Source organism: Macrosteles quadrilineatus, unplaced genomic scaffold (assembly GCF_028750875.1).
Source record: "Macrosteles quadrilineatus isolate MER2022 unplaced genomic scaffold, UCM_ALF_1.0 Scaffold_2__2_contigs__length_208266976, whole genome shotgun sequence".
In the NCBI taxonomy this organism is placed as follows: Eukaryota; Metazoa; Arthropoda; class Insecta; order Hemiptera; family Cicadellidae; genus Macrosteles; species Macrosteles quadrilineatus.
The window spans coordinates 79323518-79340934 of record NW_026542595.1 but is presented as its reverse complement, the minus strand read 5'-3'; the positions used below and the strand labels follow the sequence as shown (position 1 = coordinate 79340934).

General features: G+C 36.0%; 1 protein-coding gene across 1 annotated transcript; it reads left to right on the top strand.

Moving 5' to 3' along the window:
- The first annotated feature begins 386 nt into the window (after positions 1-386).
- On the top strand, positions 387-13977 carry LOC128986468 (protein ILRUN). The gene is made up of 5 exons (XM_054406855.1): positions 387-769; positions 4154-4273; positions 4753-4982; positions 12097-12245; positions 13834-13977. The coding sequence occupies exons 1-5, from the start codon at positions 612-614 to the stop codon at positions 13876-13878; spliced, it is 702 nt and encodes a 233-aa protein (XP_054262830.1). The 5' UTR covers positions 387-611; the 3' UTR covers positions 13879-13977.
- Positions 13978-17417: the final 3440 nt, after the last annotated feature.

Here is a 17417-nt window from a genome sequence, read left to right as displayed (position 1 = left end):
AGTGTTGTCACTTCTGACCTGACTAAAACACCGCGAGGTTCGATTCGAGGTGGTGGTGGGTTGTCGTGGTGGCACATTGACTTTACCAACGACCCTTCTAAGAACTTTTTACGAACAAAGCTTATCTTTCGATAATTGAAACATTTTTTACCAAGCAGATTTGTAACGTTTTAATTTTTCGAGTTTCGATGGGATAATTATAATCTGGAAATTTATACGGGTTTGATTTGAATGTTAACGTTTTATTTAGACGTTTAAGAGTCAATAACTCATTACTCACTCACTCATGTGACATATATATGCAATGCGACAGTTACGAAATACTATTATTTTATCATATTGGCATTGATTCTTGCAGCTGTGTAACTTTGACTACAAACTAAACTTCAACAGTCAGGTCTCAATCTTGCATTAGTCATAGTTTTGTTTTGTACTGTTTTCAGGTTATAAGAAAAAATGTACTTAATATCCATCTTAAATTAATCAATTCCTCATTAGTAACATGAAGATAAATTTTGTATAGCAGCAGCCAAAATTCAAATCTACCTAGCCTATGAAAAGTAAGCCTAATTCTAAATTTGTAATCAAGAAATTGTACATTTTTTACTAACATGGATGTTGATAACGATTTGGTTGATCAGACCCTTCTACAGCAATTTAGCTGTATGGGAACTTCAGATAAAGACGAACTTATCCAACAACTTCAAAAATTAGCAGGAGACAACATCAATGCTTCAACAGCAACATTTTTCTTGGACATGAATAACTGGTAAGTAAACAAGGTCAACCTTATGCTTCATAAAAATCAAGGCCCTTGGCTGAAAGGTTATGAATTAACTTATTTATCGGAAGTAATTGATAGAGCCTAAAACGTATTAATCTGTTTATTATGTTTGACGTAGGCTTAGCCTTAGCTGCATGTAAACAAGAGTTAGGCCTAACTTAATATTAACTTATAGGCCTATGCATCACCTTGACTTCTTATTAATAGGCCTACAGGTAATAGAAAATAGTAAAATTTAGGTCTAAACTACCGGTATGAATGTCATCAAGTCTTAGAAATTTCCAACAGGGGTTACACCCAGGGCCGTCCCTAGGGTTGGTGGCGCCTGGAGCAAACATGGTCATGGCGCCCCCTTCCCCACCAGCAGTAATAGTCGCATTCGCATATTTTGTTACTATGTTAATACAAATAGCCGCTGTGTGGCGTCCCCTCAGCCATGGAGCCCAGGGCAGCTTGCCCCGGTGGCCCCCCCTGTTCGCACGGCTCTGGTTAGCCTACACCAGATACTTAAATTGTCCGACTCAAGCTTTAAAAAGTTTTGGTTAGCCTAGGCCTCTAAGGAAATGAATTGTTAGTTTATATGTTATCTGCAGACTGTTTTTGTATAATTAAAACACTAGGGGAAATGCTGTAAAATACTGTCCACGTGCCGACAGACGAGGTGTGTGTTTAGCCATTTAATAAGCTGGGTAGCGATATTTTCGTCTGTGCGCAGAGACACATGTCTGCAGATGGATGGAAGCCCGGTGTGTGTTGCCCTTAGCTAAATGTATGCTGTTACCAATGTTAAGTTATTGCAATTTCATCCATGAGGGTAGGTTTTTCCCTCAATTAAATGAAGGCATAAGTTAAGTTATCGGGCAAGTGTTGAAAGGTAGCCTAGCATCGCCTTAAAAAAATTATATGGGTACAGTTACTAAGGCTACTTAAGGCTAGGAGATGAGTAAAAGATGAATATTCATTATATTAATCAAAGGCGTTTGGAATGCAAAGGTTAGGAAACATCTCAGGCATCTTGACATCTATAAATGCAAATATTGGTTGATCATTGCAGACAAAGTAGTACAGTATATCATCAGTTCTTATTTAGGCATGAGAGGAAAGCAGGTTAGGTAGGCTTTATGCAGATTCAAGGCTGTATGAAGAGTTTTGAAATTTTTAGGGTAGGCCTACCTACTTTCCTGTTAAGTTAAAGGGAACATTCATTATTATCGATAATTTCTTTTCAATATACGGTATCGATGTTTTATTTTTTTATTCGATATATTGATATTAACAAATTTAAACTTATCAGCTGACAACTATGATAAATAAATATTGTTCAGTATCAACAAAGAATAAAAAAATATTGCTATATTGAAATGAAACTGTTCTAAGCTAACCAAACTTGCTGTAACATTTCAAAATCCCGTTTGAATGCCTATTGCCCCATTTGCCTTTTCTGTTATCAAACAGGATTCTACGGTAACTTAGACTACAGCAAGTTTGGTTAGTTATGTTAGGTTAGTTTAGAATAGTTTCATTTCTTAATCCAATATATACCGTAGGCTATTATTTTTGGCGAAATAAGATTAGTTCTTAATCCTATTCTCTAATACGATCTATAATTCAATAACTCGGTTATTTAACCAAGTATAGCTTAGACATATTTGCTATGTCTGTAATTTAAATGTGTTTGAAGATATTAAAACAGATGGAATGGAATATGGATCGTATAGGAAAACAAAAATATCGATATAGGCCTATCGAAAAGAAATCATAAATAATAATGAATGTTCCCCTTAACAGGAAAGTACAATTTTTAGCTTAACTAATATTAAAATTAGGGAGGCAACGTTTTGGGTATAATGAAGTTGTTTTTTTTGTTTTTTTTTACACCTTAGACCTAGACTACCAACTTTTGTTTTAGAAAAAATTGAAATGAACACAATGAATATTGATTTTAAAATTGCTTGCACTAGCCTATAGCACTGAGAAATAAGTTAATAGTTAAATAATATCCAAAAATTGGCGTGAGGAGACAGGTACATTTATAACACATCTTGAAGGGTTAATAAAATGGCTCCTAATAATTAAGCTAAACATAATTTAATACACTTGAAAAGAGCCGTCGCGTGGTTTATTGGTGCCTGGCGCGGGATGTTGTCAGGGCCCCCCCCCAAAAAAAACATAAATTTATACAAAGTTGCGTCCCGCTATCTGCGTTTTAATTCCCAATCCCAACAACAGACCTAAAGGATATAGGTACCGCCTTACAAAATTGCTAGAGTCAGGAATCAGGGATTAAAACACTTACATTTTTTATGAAAATCTGTTTTAATTGTTGATAATTAAATCCATACCAATTAATGTAAAAAAATATTAAAACCTATCAAAAGTAGGCCTACTATATATGTTATTAATTAATACGGTGCAAATTGAATGTACAGTGATTCAATATTCACGTAAATAACTTGTAATAACTCATCAAACTAAGCTGAGAGCTGAAAAGCTGAGCTGAGACTGCCATAAGAGAAAGGAGTATTGGGGTAAGGGTTGGTGGTGGGTGGGGGAGTGGCGACAAGTCAACATGTGCATATTTGAAGTCATTGTCTATACCATGAATCATCGTCAGAGTCCCAAGTTCGGTCGGTCGGGTGAATTAAAACATTGCAATAGGCCTATTGATTTATATTAAGACTAGCTGTAACCCGCGGGCTTTGCCCCGTTTAACTTCTTAATTTTCAAGATGATCTCGTTCGCATGTATATTTAATTTGGGAATACGTTGCAAATATATAACGTGATTGGGCTGGTGTTGAATAATATGTATTTGTTCAATAAATACATACGGTACAACGTAATATTCAAAATTCAGTTACCTATACATAACTTTCCAAAATACGATATGTATATCTAACCTATTTTCTTTTTTTCAATTTTGTTGTATTACTTTTGCTTGAGGTCCTAAGTTCGCCTCATAAAGAAGGATTTTCATTTCCAATTGCAAAAATTGTCATTGCTATTTATTTCCCCAAACATCATTGAGATTCCCATTACTGTACATAGAAAGAGCTTTTTAAACTTTTGTTTTGTGAAACCTTAATTTACTCTGAGCAAAAAGAAAGATGCAATGGGTTTTGGCTTAAGTTTCCAGATTGCAAGATAAGTGACATCTCATACTAAGACCTCACCTGCATTTAACTGGCATCGGCTTTCATAGAATTTTAATACCTATTGCTGATTAATATGTCAGATAGGTCAAGATAGGTGGTTGTTTTAGAAGTGTGAGTGATTTGAACATAGGCCTATTTGTTTACTGTAAAAGCTATTTGCATGTTTTACTATATCGATGATTTACTGTCATTAACAATGTGTGTAACTGTTTCAGGAATCTTCAGGCTGCCGTTTGCTCATATTTCGATTTTGAATCCCCATTCAAGCTTCCATCCATGATGTTAGTGAGAGATGAGTTAACTGATACAAATAGTACTGTTCCTCCAAACACAGTGTAAGCTATATTATTTGAAAATTTACAAATTCAGTTGTTAGTAAGCGTTTCATCTATTTCAGTAGCCATTTAAAATTACTATATGTCCACTCTTAGGCCAATTATTGTAGTATTCAATGTGTAACGGTACTGGGCCTAAAAGTACACATGCTCTGTTTGAGTTTAAGTATTTTAACTGAACACAAAATTATGATGGACATGGTTATAAAAAGCAGGGCTAAGTAGAGGAGATAGCAAAAGCTAAGTTTAAAGAAATTGGGTCAATTCAGTGGGCGTTGCTAGCAATTTGTTTTTTAATTATTGTATTAATTTACTTTCAAGTGTGAGCATGAAACCTTATGGACAGTTAGGCAAACTATCTACCAAAGCATTAGATGTGTAATAATTTAATTGTACTAGCCTTAAACTTAATGATGGCTGTGAATTTTTTCAAAGTAGGCCTATCACATAACTATACCCGACTGACTGTGTAGTATTAGTTTTCAGAAGGTGTGGAAAGTGCAGAACAATGGGGACGAGCCATGGCCCAGTGGGTGTTGTCTGCAATTTGCAGGGGGAACGTTGCTCCAGTGTCCTGAGCGGGTGCCCGTGCCCCCGCTGACCCCCACCTCAGCCACCCAGCTGTGCCTCACCATGACTAGCCCCGCTCAGACTGGCATCTTCCAGAGCAAGTGGCGCATGATAACACCAACTGGCTCCTACTTTGGAGGTTAGTTAGCGTTCTACACTAGAAGGTGCTTAACTTTAATTTCCTTGGATTAAAATCTTCTTTATCCCTTCTTGGATGGGTGACAGATTATAAAATTTGTATTCTGTAGACAAACTAGTTGGTGTTTGTAAAGTAACCATCCTGTTCACGCTACTTTCCCGACCTGTGCAGAAACACTGTTAGCTTTAATACTGTCCTTCTTAAAAAACACATACATTTTCTATGTGAACGTCTCTCTAAATTACTTAAGAACCCGGGAAGCGTTTGCGAGTCGGACCTTCTCAAACAACCAACTTAGATATAGCATGTATTTAAAGGAGTTTGCTGCCGTACTTTTCGGTTTAGAAAAATTTAAAGATTATTTGGCAGACAGACCATTTGTCATTAAAACTGACTGCATGGCTATTACGTATGTGATGGGTTGCGATAAAAGTGTCGGAATGTTAGCTAGATGGAAACTACGACTCTCACAATTTCCTTTTGCCAAGATCGAACATTGTAGGGGCACCCAAAACATTGTGAGTGATACTCTGAGTCGAATGTTCGAACCTGAGGAAGCTATAAAACAAAACATCAGATACTACGTGCTAAAGTAGAACGTTCTTACGTACTAAAGTAAGAACTCTTGTTTAGTGCGTGAGCAAAAAAAGGCTCACGCACTAAACAAGAAAACTACCGCCCTATCTCATTAATATCAACCTTTTCAAAAGTAATAGAAAAGGTCGCTCTGTCAAGAATGCTGAGTCACTTGGAAAGCAATGATCTCATCACTAAAAACCAACATGGTTTTCTCAAAGGGAGGTCCACCACCACAGCTCTAACTAGTTTAATCGAACAAATCATTGACCATCTAGAAGCACGCAGATATGTATCAACAGTCTTACTTGACTACAGCAAAGCTTTTGACTGCCTGGGCCATAATCTCATCCTAAGGAAACTCACAGCCCTAGGAATAGAGGGAATGGCCAAAGACTGGGTGGCAAGCTATTTGAAAAGACGTACACAAATTGTTGAAATCCAGCAAAACACAAATGGGAGAAAATCTGTACATAGGTCCACACAACTTTCGATTAACAGGGGAGTGCCCCAGGGCTCAGTCATGGGCCCATTTTTGTTCATCCTTTTTACCAATGATTTTCCAGATTTTATTAGGAATGACAATTGTGAAACAATAATGTACGCTGATGACACAACTCTTCTATTTATGCACGACTTACCACAAGAATTACACTCCAACATCTTATCCTCAACAGACAAAGCACTGCAGTACTGCCTTCAAAATGACCTGGCCATTAATCCATCAAAAACAACCCAGTTAAATTTCAGCCGAAAACATGAACAAATCCAAGAAATTCCTGAAATAACCGTTGAAAAAAACTCAAAACTGCTGGGCCTGACAATTGATGAAGACCTCTCCTGGAAAGACCACATACACAACCTGACCAAAAAACTTGCATCTGGTGTCCATGTAATAAAGAGGATGAAATGGATAGGAGGTCTGGAAACAGCTAAGACAGCTTACTATGCTGTAATAGAATCGCATATAAGGTATTGCTTAATATCTTGGGGAGGAACATCAGAAGCAAACCTCAACAAAGTGTTGGTACTCCAGAAAAAAGCTGTCAGGGCACTCTCCGGCCTTGAGCGCTTAGACAGCTGCAGGGAAGCATTTAAATCCCTTAAGCTCCTAACAGTGACAGCACTCTACATCCATGGAGTTGTCATGTACACAAAAAAACTTAACCTTCCCAGAAATGAGAATTTTCACTCCTACCACACCAGAAAAGCAGCCGACTACAACCTTCCGATCCACCACACTACACAATTCAGCAGAAAACCCTCTTATATTGGCCGAAAAATCATCAACTCTCTTCCAAACAACCTCAAGAACGCAACAGGAAACCAATTCAAACAGCAACTCTGGAACTGGCTTGTGGACCGACCGGTGTACTCCCTTAAGGAATTTTTTGACCAATTATGAACTTTCAACACAAAAGAAAATGTAAACTGTTAAAACAATCTAAATGTTAAACATTCTGAATTTCTCTGACGCCATTGTATTTCTTAAAGAAATCACAAATAAAGAAAATTGTCTATTGTCTATTGTCTATTGTCTAAATCATAAGCTTAAGTAATGTCCTTCTTAAAACATAAATTTTTCTATATAAACATAACTTATTTCTAAAACATAAATTTGGTTAAAATTGGCCATAGGCTATAATGTGTGTTTTGTAATAAAATACGGTATTGTCTGAAAAATAACATTACCATTTTTATTTTTAAGAGTTAGGCCTAAATTTGTAAAGAGGGCTTGAGGAAACTGAATACCTATCTGCCATTTTTCTAGTTATTCACGGATATATCCGGGGTATTTTTTATAAGAATATGTGGTATAAAATAGGTTATAAAAATATTCATGCACTAAGAATTTATTTAATAGGCCTACCTCTATTTGAAAGAAAAATATTTAAGAAAATTTTTCAAAAATGCCAAAAGTAAAACTCATAAAAAATTTACCAGTCCCAATCAATTTTTGCCTGTCTGGGGAGTTTTAGTAGGTATTCTTATTTCAATCTCTTGAACCTTATCAGTTTAAATAATGTGTAGTTAATTCAAAGAATATTTTTCAAAACATAATTTCTTAAATTCAATAAATAATTTGTCAATACATCATTCAAAGAATATTTTGGATACTTATTTAACATTTATTGGAACAATAATATTTGGAAACTAGAGTTGACCAAATCAATGTGGCAACGCTGGGCAGTATTGAATAAGGCTTTAAAATGTACGTACAGTACCTTGTCAAGGTCATTGAATTCTTTCCTACTCCTTCATTCCCCTTATGTTAATGATACTATTTTGTCATTAGTCAGTCGCCTCCAGGCCCGCTCTCTACCTTCCAACCCTGGTTTTATACAGTAACATACTGTCAATCAGTTTATTAGATTTTAACACATTGGATGAGTGCTTAAAATAGTTTGTTTCAGTTTTGAGTTTTTATGCTGTACATTATTTATGCTAGTAAAAATAAAGTATTGATGTGCTCATGAAACCTACCAAGAATCAAAGCAATCAGCTTATGTGAATGAGTTACAAAGGTATAAGTAAGCCTTTTATGTACAGCGGCTGCAAAAATTAACGCAATTCGTAAACACAGCGGCCTACATTAAGTCCTATGAGTTTAACTATTTGGACCCCACAACATTCAAAACTCAATATTTTTTGTATTTATGTAATAAAAAAATAATCTATCGTAAGTTAAATTAAATTACAATTACTTACGAGTACTTTAATCAATATGATAATAATATGAAATGAAATAGTTTTAAATTTTGAATCCAGTAACGGCTGTTTTGCGAAAGTCGCTTTCATAATGTGCATTGCGGACGGCGGCCACCTCCGTCCCAAACTCAATGCATGTAGTCTTATGGTAGAAACACCTAACTGCGCTGAGGGTGCCATGACGTCATTCCAATGCTTTACAATAGGGACTCTGGGGCAGAGTCCAAAGCTGCGCGCGCATTCATAAATCAGGGTAGCCACCCTAAACTGGATAATTCTGCATCACACACGATTAGGATAGGAAGAACCATGTTGGCAGCGCTGGAGCCATCATCCACACTGTCACTACCATAAACATAAACTAACCTCACTTCTTTCCATGTCCATGACCACAGTTCAGTTAAAGTTTAGTGCCAAACGACCTGTTGTTTTGTGATAAATAGTGTTTAGTGATAGTGATAGTGATGGAGGCCTAAGGAAGGCAGTGGTAGTTTGTTAAAGATTGAAAGAGCTAAGTAGAAATTATTAATAGTTATACTTAATTGATTGAGTTAGTTAGTTGGCATTTTTGAGTCAATAAGTTACGTCTGTAGTTTTAGTATAGGCTAACCTAATTAACCCGAAAACTAAGTAAACTAACCATAGGTAAAGTTACTCGGACAATTATAGTTATAGTTACTTATTCTTAGTCTTAATATTACGGGTAAATTTGCCGTGGGTTGTAGGCCTAAATAATAATGGACGGCGGCATTTCGTTGTCGTCGACGGCTAACGTCACTAACAAAGTTAGCCTGATTATCAATGAAGGGATCAAAAATATTGACCGCAGAATTTCTTTGAAAAAATTAGTCTTACCCTCATGGTTTGGTTTTCTATTCGTTATTGCCGTGGATGTTTATTTAAACATTCAATTATTGACAGGCCTTACCGTTTGGTTATCTACTCCTTATTGCCGTGGATTTTTTACTATTAAATTATTAATTGTTAGTTATATTTTCAATACAGTGTAGACCCGTTTTATAAGGCCGTAGGCAGGGGAGGGGGTTAGAGGGTCAAACCCCTCCCCCAAAATTCCGAAATTGAGCAGTAAAAATTAAAACTACGTTTAAAAAGTGCAAGTTAAATTATAAAATAGAAATCACAATAGAGGATTAATTGTTATGTTTTGAGTTTAGTTATGAATTAATCTATTCATATTTAATATAGGCCTAGTTCTATTAGGATACTAAATCTGATCTAGGCCTATTAAATAAATTGGTAAAAACTATTTAAAAAATATACTACTCTACTCTACTTATGTCTACTTGCTCATGACAAACAGCAGGTGAAATGGGAGTTTTTGGACTATTATTGGACACAGTTTTAGGCGTTAAAAATTGCTTTAGAAAGTCACCAAACGGCTTTAAAAATGTAAAATTTTTCCGGACCCCCCTCTTCGAAACCCCCCGGAGACCCCCCCTTGACAAGGTCCTAGAGCCGCCACTGGGAGGAGGCCGACGACCTTTAACTGGTAGACAAGAACAAAATACAAGTGTGTTCTCCAACAGCCGCCTGAAGATTTCACATCAATTTAGGACTGTTGGATAATCGCTGCAAAAGCTGTTGATTTTGGAAGATAAGGAGGCTGGTAGGACTACATCGGAAACAGAAGAAAGGAGATGAGTGGCAAATGCATTGGGAGCAGAGTGATTTATGTTAACGTTTTAAAGGTAAATGTTCAGATATATACCTAACATCAGAAAGAGACTGGAACAAAATTGGGAGATGGGCCATTATGAAACGCAGTTTGTCACAGGACAAGGACAATTTCAAGGTGAATTTGTGAAGATTTCACATGGTGGATGAGGAAGAATGTAGATGTGGAGAATTACAAACCAAGTGTCACGTATTTATAAATTGTTCACTTTAGGAGACAAATAGGAGAGAACAGGAAGAAGTCTTGGATAAGATAGGTGTATAGATGAGAAAATAAAACATGATGAGTGACAAGGAAACAACAGAGACGTTTAGCTAGGGACGTAGCTAGGGAAATAGGAAAACCCAGGGATACATACAGGCATTAAAAAAAAAAAAAAAACTAAGGCTAGGATTATACTAGGACGCTGGCGTCCGGGAGGCCGGCGTCTGGGACGCTAGCGGGGCATTAAATCAAATGGGGGCGATTATACTAGGGATGCCAGCGTCGGATGCTAAAAAAGCCACCGGACGCTCGATTTTGTGCCTTCTTGGGAACGGGGGGTTTTATGGGGTAAAAAGGGGTATTGTCATATTTCTCTCTAGGCAATTTTAATTAGCTTAAAAGCATATAATTAAGTATATTAAAGTGTTTTTCTATGGTTATTAGTTACGGATAAAATTCAAATAAGTGTAAATTAAAAATTCCCATGTTATTCTTATAGAAAATTTTTTTAACTGTTGGAATTTGCTTGTGTATGGATATATTTTGGTCAAAGTTGGCCAATTTGTTTCATACTAAGCTATTAATATTTTACTAAAAACACACAATATTAGCCTCCTTAAAGCAGCAAATCTGGGTACTCGTAAACCTAATGTTATTTAAATAGATATAAACAAATAGTGACAAAACATTGAAATAAAATGGCAGTCCGAGAGGCTAGCATCCCAACACAAAACACGTCATTATAGGCTCGACTTGGGACGCTAGCCTCTCGGACGCCAGCGTCCTAGTATAATCCTAGCCTAAGAAAGAAAAGGAATGAAAACTTGCCCATGAAGGGGAGAGGAAAGGTTAGAGCGAATCTCAATGATCCCTATCGCTCAGGGCGATATGGGGTAGGGAGTCGTGCTGTTAGGCTTTTGGACACATAATGTGTCTGGAAACCTAATGCGGCTATGAGTAAGGCTATTTGTAGAAAACACTATTTACAATAAATGTTGATTATATCGATCTGTTATGTACTTCAAGAGTAATACTTAGCAATTCCTCGAATTCGAGCAACAGGTACACTAGTTTAATTTATTTGCCTTTTCAACCTATAAATTACTGAAAATTGTATTTTACGAGGTGGCGTTACCACTGGCACTGCATTTTCTTTAAGAGTAATTTTCACAGGCTGTGTAATACACCCGATTTTGATTCATCAAACAGATCAGAAAACTCTGCAAACTTTTTAGAAAGCTTAGGTAGGCCCTACCTTAAATTTAACTTGAGAATTCTAATATGTTACTTTTAAACTACAGTTTTAAGTTTTAGTTTACAGATTTTTAACTCTTATAACAAGATTATAACAAACAGTAGCCATCGAAGAAAATAATCTCACCAACTAATTTGTTTGTTGTGGTCGCGTAATTCTGTTTTACAGTAGACTCCCTCTTATCCGGACACCTTTTAACCGGACATCCATTTTACCGGACTACACTTGGTGGAAATGACATCTCTTTAACTGGAAAATCTTTATCAGCACATTGGTTTAACCGGACTAGATCGGTAGGAAGTGGGCGGTACTGAAACGACTGTTCTCTTAGGACAGATTTTTGAGACCAGTGATCACGTGTCTAAATACAATGCTCTCCTAAATTTAAGTCGATTATCACAGTAAACGGTTTTTTTTAACGAGTTTTTAGGGACGTCGGTTTAACCGGAAAAACCGTTTTCCAGACTAGCCTAGGTCCCGAGAAGTCCGGATAACAAGGAGTCTACTGTACTTTGTGGAGCATATTCAGCAATACACTATATAGAGATAATCCCAATGGATGTGCCGCTCGTACAATTTTCAGCTACGGTGAGCCCTACCTGTTATATGATTGGTTAAAGATTTGGACGTTTTTATTTACAAACAGTTACCTAACCTTTTGGCACTGTTTGCAGACATCATCTGGGCGATTGTGACAGTGGTGGATGAGGAGAGCACCAATCAGCTGACAGACCAGCTGATGCATTTAAATGCACTGGGAGCGCCACCCCCTCGAGACCCTGCTCTCAGTCATCCCTTCTCTCCTTCTCATCTTAACTTTCAGGTGGGTGAATATAAAACAAATACATACTATATACCTATATTAAACAAAAATTGTTTGACCAGCGTTAATTAAATGTTTCACGTTGTGTATATTCCGTGTTCTGTGTCATGTTATTCGTATACTATTAAAATTTTGACAAACTCTCATCATGAGGAATACTTAATGACATTCTTCTGACCTGATGAAGTCTTAGGAATCTACAATGGATTGTTTCGGACAGTAACAAGGTAATATAAACCACTATTTGATAATCTCTTTACGACGGGGGAGATTACCCGCTTTTGGTCGTGATTGCAGAGGACAATGATGATATTTCTATTACCGTGGAAATATTCAGGATTTTGTCGCAATCGTGGATGACGATTATGATGTCTCGGCCACTGCAGTAAATGATCACGATATTACCATGATCACCATTTATAGTTATGTCAAATTAATATTTTTGTAGTAAATTTAATATTGCTTTTTACTGGTCACTATGTCAAGTTTGTTAACTTGTGCATTTGTTCAGTTTAGTTATTTATCTTTGGAATATGAATTCAGAATAAGGAGGATACAGCTAGCTTACCTTGAAGAAGTGCAGGTAGGCCATAGAACATGACAGAGCCATGATACCATTACAGCAGCCATTTTGTAAACCCTATCACTTTCTCTACACCTGACAAAGTTCCCCAAAGGAAGAAATATTATGTATTAAGTGTCTCTTTTGCATGTTCTATGGGCTACCTGCACTTCATGATAAGGCCGGCCGCACACCTAAACAGCACGGCACGGCGAAACGTATTTGTCTCGCCTTGCCATGCCTGATAGGGACGAGCTGTATACAGCAAGGCACGGCAAGAGGTAACACAACAGAGAAGTACCCACTGCTTTTGACAGTGGTGTCAATCCTCGCGCATGGGCACATCGTTTTGCCTCAAGCCTTTTGCCCGAAAGACGAAAATTGACAAGGCAGTACAAAGCGTCGTGCGGCGCTGCTTTGCCTTGCCTTGCCGTTCTCCATTTGAAATAATAGAAACCTGGTCGCATAAGGCACCTTAAGGCAAAACGTCGTGCCGTGCTGCATCTGGTGTGCGCCCGGCCTAAGCTAGCTGCTACCCCCCTTGTTCTACAATTCAAAATCCTAACCCATGAACAAAACTAACCTTAATTATTATAGTTGAAATAGTTCAATTCATCATTTGAATATTTATTTAAATATTCCTAGTTTATAACAGCACAAGTTTTAAAAACATTGCCTTTAGAAGAAAATCAAGTGAGGTGCCGTATATTTTATCCTCAGTTCAATGTTTTATCCAATTATGTAGGCAACTAAAATAATTATATTCAACCCTACATCATAACGTTAATTCAAAATTTGACATGATTATTTTATTTAAATTTATTTGACTATTTTAATTACTTAAAAAATGAACCTAAAATTCATCTGAAATTCATTCTCGCTATGAAAAAAGACGACTAAAGGAGTAAATTTACCATAGCATGTTATGTATTTTCATGTAAATCCAAATTTGTCTGAAAAACATTTTTTCTGTTATTTTGTTATTTCATTTTTGAAAGATATTTGATTTGATTGGACTTGTTGCAGGATTCTGTTCCGAAGATTCAAGACAATGATAACACCATGTGTTGATCTCGTACTTGTTTGTACAGTTATCTTCTATTTTATATTATGTACATGAAATAATAATTCATCTGTTGTAATTACTTATAAAACTGTTGTAAAAATTTATCTTATCCGCCTATACTCTGTGTTCAGTTTAAGTTCCTGTAATGACCAAATCCTATCAATAATTTATTATTGAACTGCAGTCTAAATCTTTAGTCTATTTTCAGTCAAAAGTTATTGGTGAAATATTTTACATTGGAAGTTATTATTCACTCATTTGATGTGGGTTTACATGCTGTTGTGTTTTATTGCACTGATGTTGGCCGTTTTTTACTCTTATTTGTACTATTGTAGGTCAACTTAACTATCACTGTCTATGGCATTGGAGACTAGTTTAAATTCAATTAAGATCTTGTCTACAAGCTTGCAAAGTTAACAATTCCCACACATTTCGCTTATTTACACTCACATGACATAATTTACTGTAAAATACAAAGGGAAGAGCTTAGCTTACAATGGTCAACAGTCTTCTAAAACTGTTTATATTAAATTTCCTATTCAAGTTTTAAGTAGTGTTCAGAAAGCCTACTTGACAGATAATTTATGTGATAATCCTACTTTAGATGATGGTCAGCAAGAAATTTAACGATCTTAACATCAAGTAAATTATTATATTGATATTAACTGCTTTAAGGGTATATAATGTGCCGATTGTAAACAAAGTTATAAATACATGCATATGTTAAGCCCTTAAATTGTATTTACCTATTAGTTTTAGGGTGTTACTCAAGGGAGGTATAAACAATGACATCATTTGTGCCATTTGGAGGCTTCTGATTAGCTGAGGGAACACCATTACCACAACGGTACGGTGTGAAGCCATCGGTCTCGGTGGTCCAATGGATAGCGTGCAAGGCTGAGGCTCAGGTTCGAAACCCGCCGGTAGTTCTAACCTTTTGTCTAAGATTTGTTCATTATCAGCAAGTTTGGTTAGTTTGATTAGGTTATGACGTTTTAATTTTATAATTAATACATTATCAAATTGAATTTGAGCCATTTCTAGTTTTATTTTATGAACAGAACTATTTTTTGATTAAACCTCCATTAGTTTTTATTCATTATCAGCAAGTTTGGTTAGGTTATGACAGTTTAATTTTATAATTAAAAATTATAAAATTGAATTTGAGGCATTATAATTTTATTTTAAGAACAGAACTATTTTTTTCGATTAGTAAACCTTCGTTATAGCCAAATTAGTATTGTGAATAATTACCTACCAGGTGCAGGTATTTACACAATTTTAAGTTTTTATCAGTGACCTGTAATAACATGGTATTTTTTTGCATTCTTGAGGGAAGAAACGTTTGACCTAGTTTTGACCAGTTTCATGCCTATGAAATATATAATATAATTTATTTTTATTTGTTAATGTTAAGTCTTGTGGAACTTTGGAACCCATACTTTTAAGGGCAGTACAATTGCATGCAGTGGATTGAATCCGTCATGCACCGAATAGTTCTGTGCTATTCCTTTCTTTTGTTATCCGAAGGTTTTATTTATGAAAAGACACATATTGTTTTAGTCCCGTCCCGTTGACCATTTGGTGTTGAATCTGTCATTAAATTATACAATACAGACTACTGGACGGATGGAGAGTTCTGGATTCTGTTGCACAACTTGCCTAACTGGTTTCACAACAGAGATGTTTTCTGAGACATACTGCAATGCAGTTGATCTTGAACCTATAAACTAGTTACACTGTCTCTGTGCTCAGAAACCAAAGAAGATTAGACTAGAGAACATTGGAAATAGTTATTGCATGTTTAACAAATAATAGCTACATTCTGTTGATAAAAACTTTCAATCTCACAGATTTTTAAAAATTAAGACTTTGTCACACAGTGGCAGCTGATAACAAGACACTCGAGGGGACTATTAAAAAGATTTGCTATCAAGGTTGGCTTAATATTGAGGTTTGATTAGGGGTAAAATAAATTCTAGGGGATTTGGAAATGACTCTTGTTATAACGGTGACTTCATCTTGCAGAATAATAGGAACACTTTTCTCCATTTGTCACTGATTAGAATTTTCTTATATAGGCTAAGTGTTAAAATACTAAAAATAAGGAAGCTAGAAAAAATAACTAATCCTTTTGAATAATTCCCCACATGGACGTTTAAGTTTTATAATTCTCTTATGGATATAAATAAATATCTTAACCAATAGTAAATTCCAACATATTTTTCTTTTGCGTTGATTCAATATTTGTTTCTATAAAATTTTAAATTAAATCAAGGGACCTTTTCTATTGGTTCACTAACACTAGTGGAATGTGGTTAGGTTAGGGTTTTCTAACTCTATACTAACCTAACCAAAGTTAAATTCACTACCACATTTCTATTGCTAATAATCTATTGCTCTAAAAACTAGTGTTAGTGAATTAACGGAAAAGATCCAAATCAATAAATCGTTTTTGTTTATTATCAAGAAATTATTAGTTAAGAACAGTTTTCAGAATACATATACAGTAATAATGAGATAAATATAAATTGCATACCCTACTTGTTAGACAGTAAAAGGTATGCAAATAATTACAGTTAACAAAACGCAAGAGGTGACACTTGAAATAAAACTCCAGGATATCAAGGTGCAAGTGTTGATACAAGGCAGCGGCATCCTGTTACCTGACCCTTAATATTCTGACTGGATGTAAACAGTGGGGGTGGATTTTTAAGAAGGAAATGAAGTGAAGCCCACACTAACCCTAGAAAGATAAGTATGAGGGTAATGTGACTAACACTGCTGACCAGCAAAAACACAAATTTGTTAACTGAACTACAAGCTCGCAGAAGAAAGTTCCGTGAAGTCACCTCTCAAGGGCTATGGAAGAACAACTGAGGTGGGTTTTAACACGTTCGCTGCGGGTGGGTCAGTACTGACCCACGGCGATCGAATCGCTCATGCTGCCGGGTCAGTACTAACCCACACTGCAGTGAATCAATATGTTGCTCAGTGCTAGCCTAGCGTCAGTCGAAGGTGGACCTACACCACGTTAGCGTGTAGTGTGTGACTAGCTTTGTTCACAGTTGAGTTGGTTCCCGCGGCCCGCTCCCGCCGTGGCGGCTGGGTCGGTACTGACCCACATTACTGTGAACGCCCCTCGCTTTGCTAATTTTTTGTGCTTTATGACGTCATATTCAATTTCAATTATTTTTTAAACTATTTTATTTCAATAATATTAACATTTCATATCTTTTATATCTGTAATTTTTGTTTAATATTTAAATTTTTTATACTCCGGTTCTTGATGGGTCAGCACTGACCCATGTATATGACGTCACATTATGAAGTCATAATAAATTCCAATCAATTGATATACTATTTTATGTTGGTTATTTTATCATAATGACTACATATATATTTAGAACATATATTTTTAGTAACATATATAATGTATTCAGTGACATTTCCATTTTTTTCTGACTCTGGCTCCTGATGGGTCAGTACTGACCCATTATTATGACGTCACTTTTTGACGTCATATTCACTTCCGATCGTATTA

Bases quoted from the DNA above. Each gene is read 5' to 3' on its own strand.
- LOC128986468 (XM_054406855.1), top strand. From the start codon at position 612: ATGGATGTTGATAACGATTTGGTTGATCAGACCCTTCTACAGCAATTT. The intron at 770-4,153 runs GTAAGTAAACAA...TAACTGTTTCAG, and splicing joins TTCTTGGACATGAATAACTG to GAATCTTCAGGCTGCCGTTT. The intron at 4,274-4,752 runs GTAAGCTATATT...GTGTAGTATTAG, and splicing joins ACTGTTCCTCCAAACACAGT to TTTTCAGAAGGTGTGGAAAG.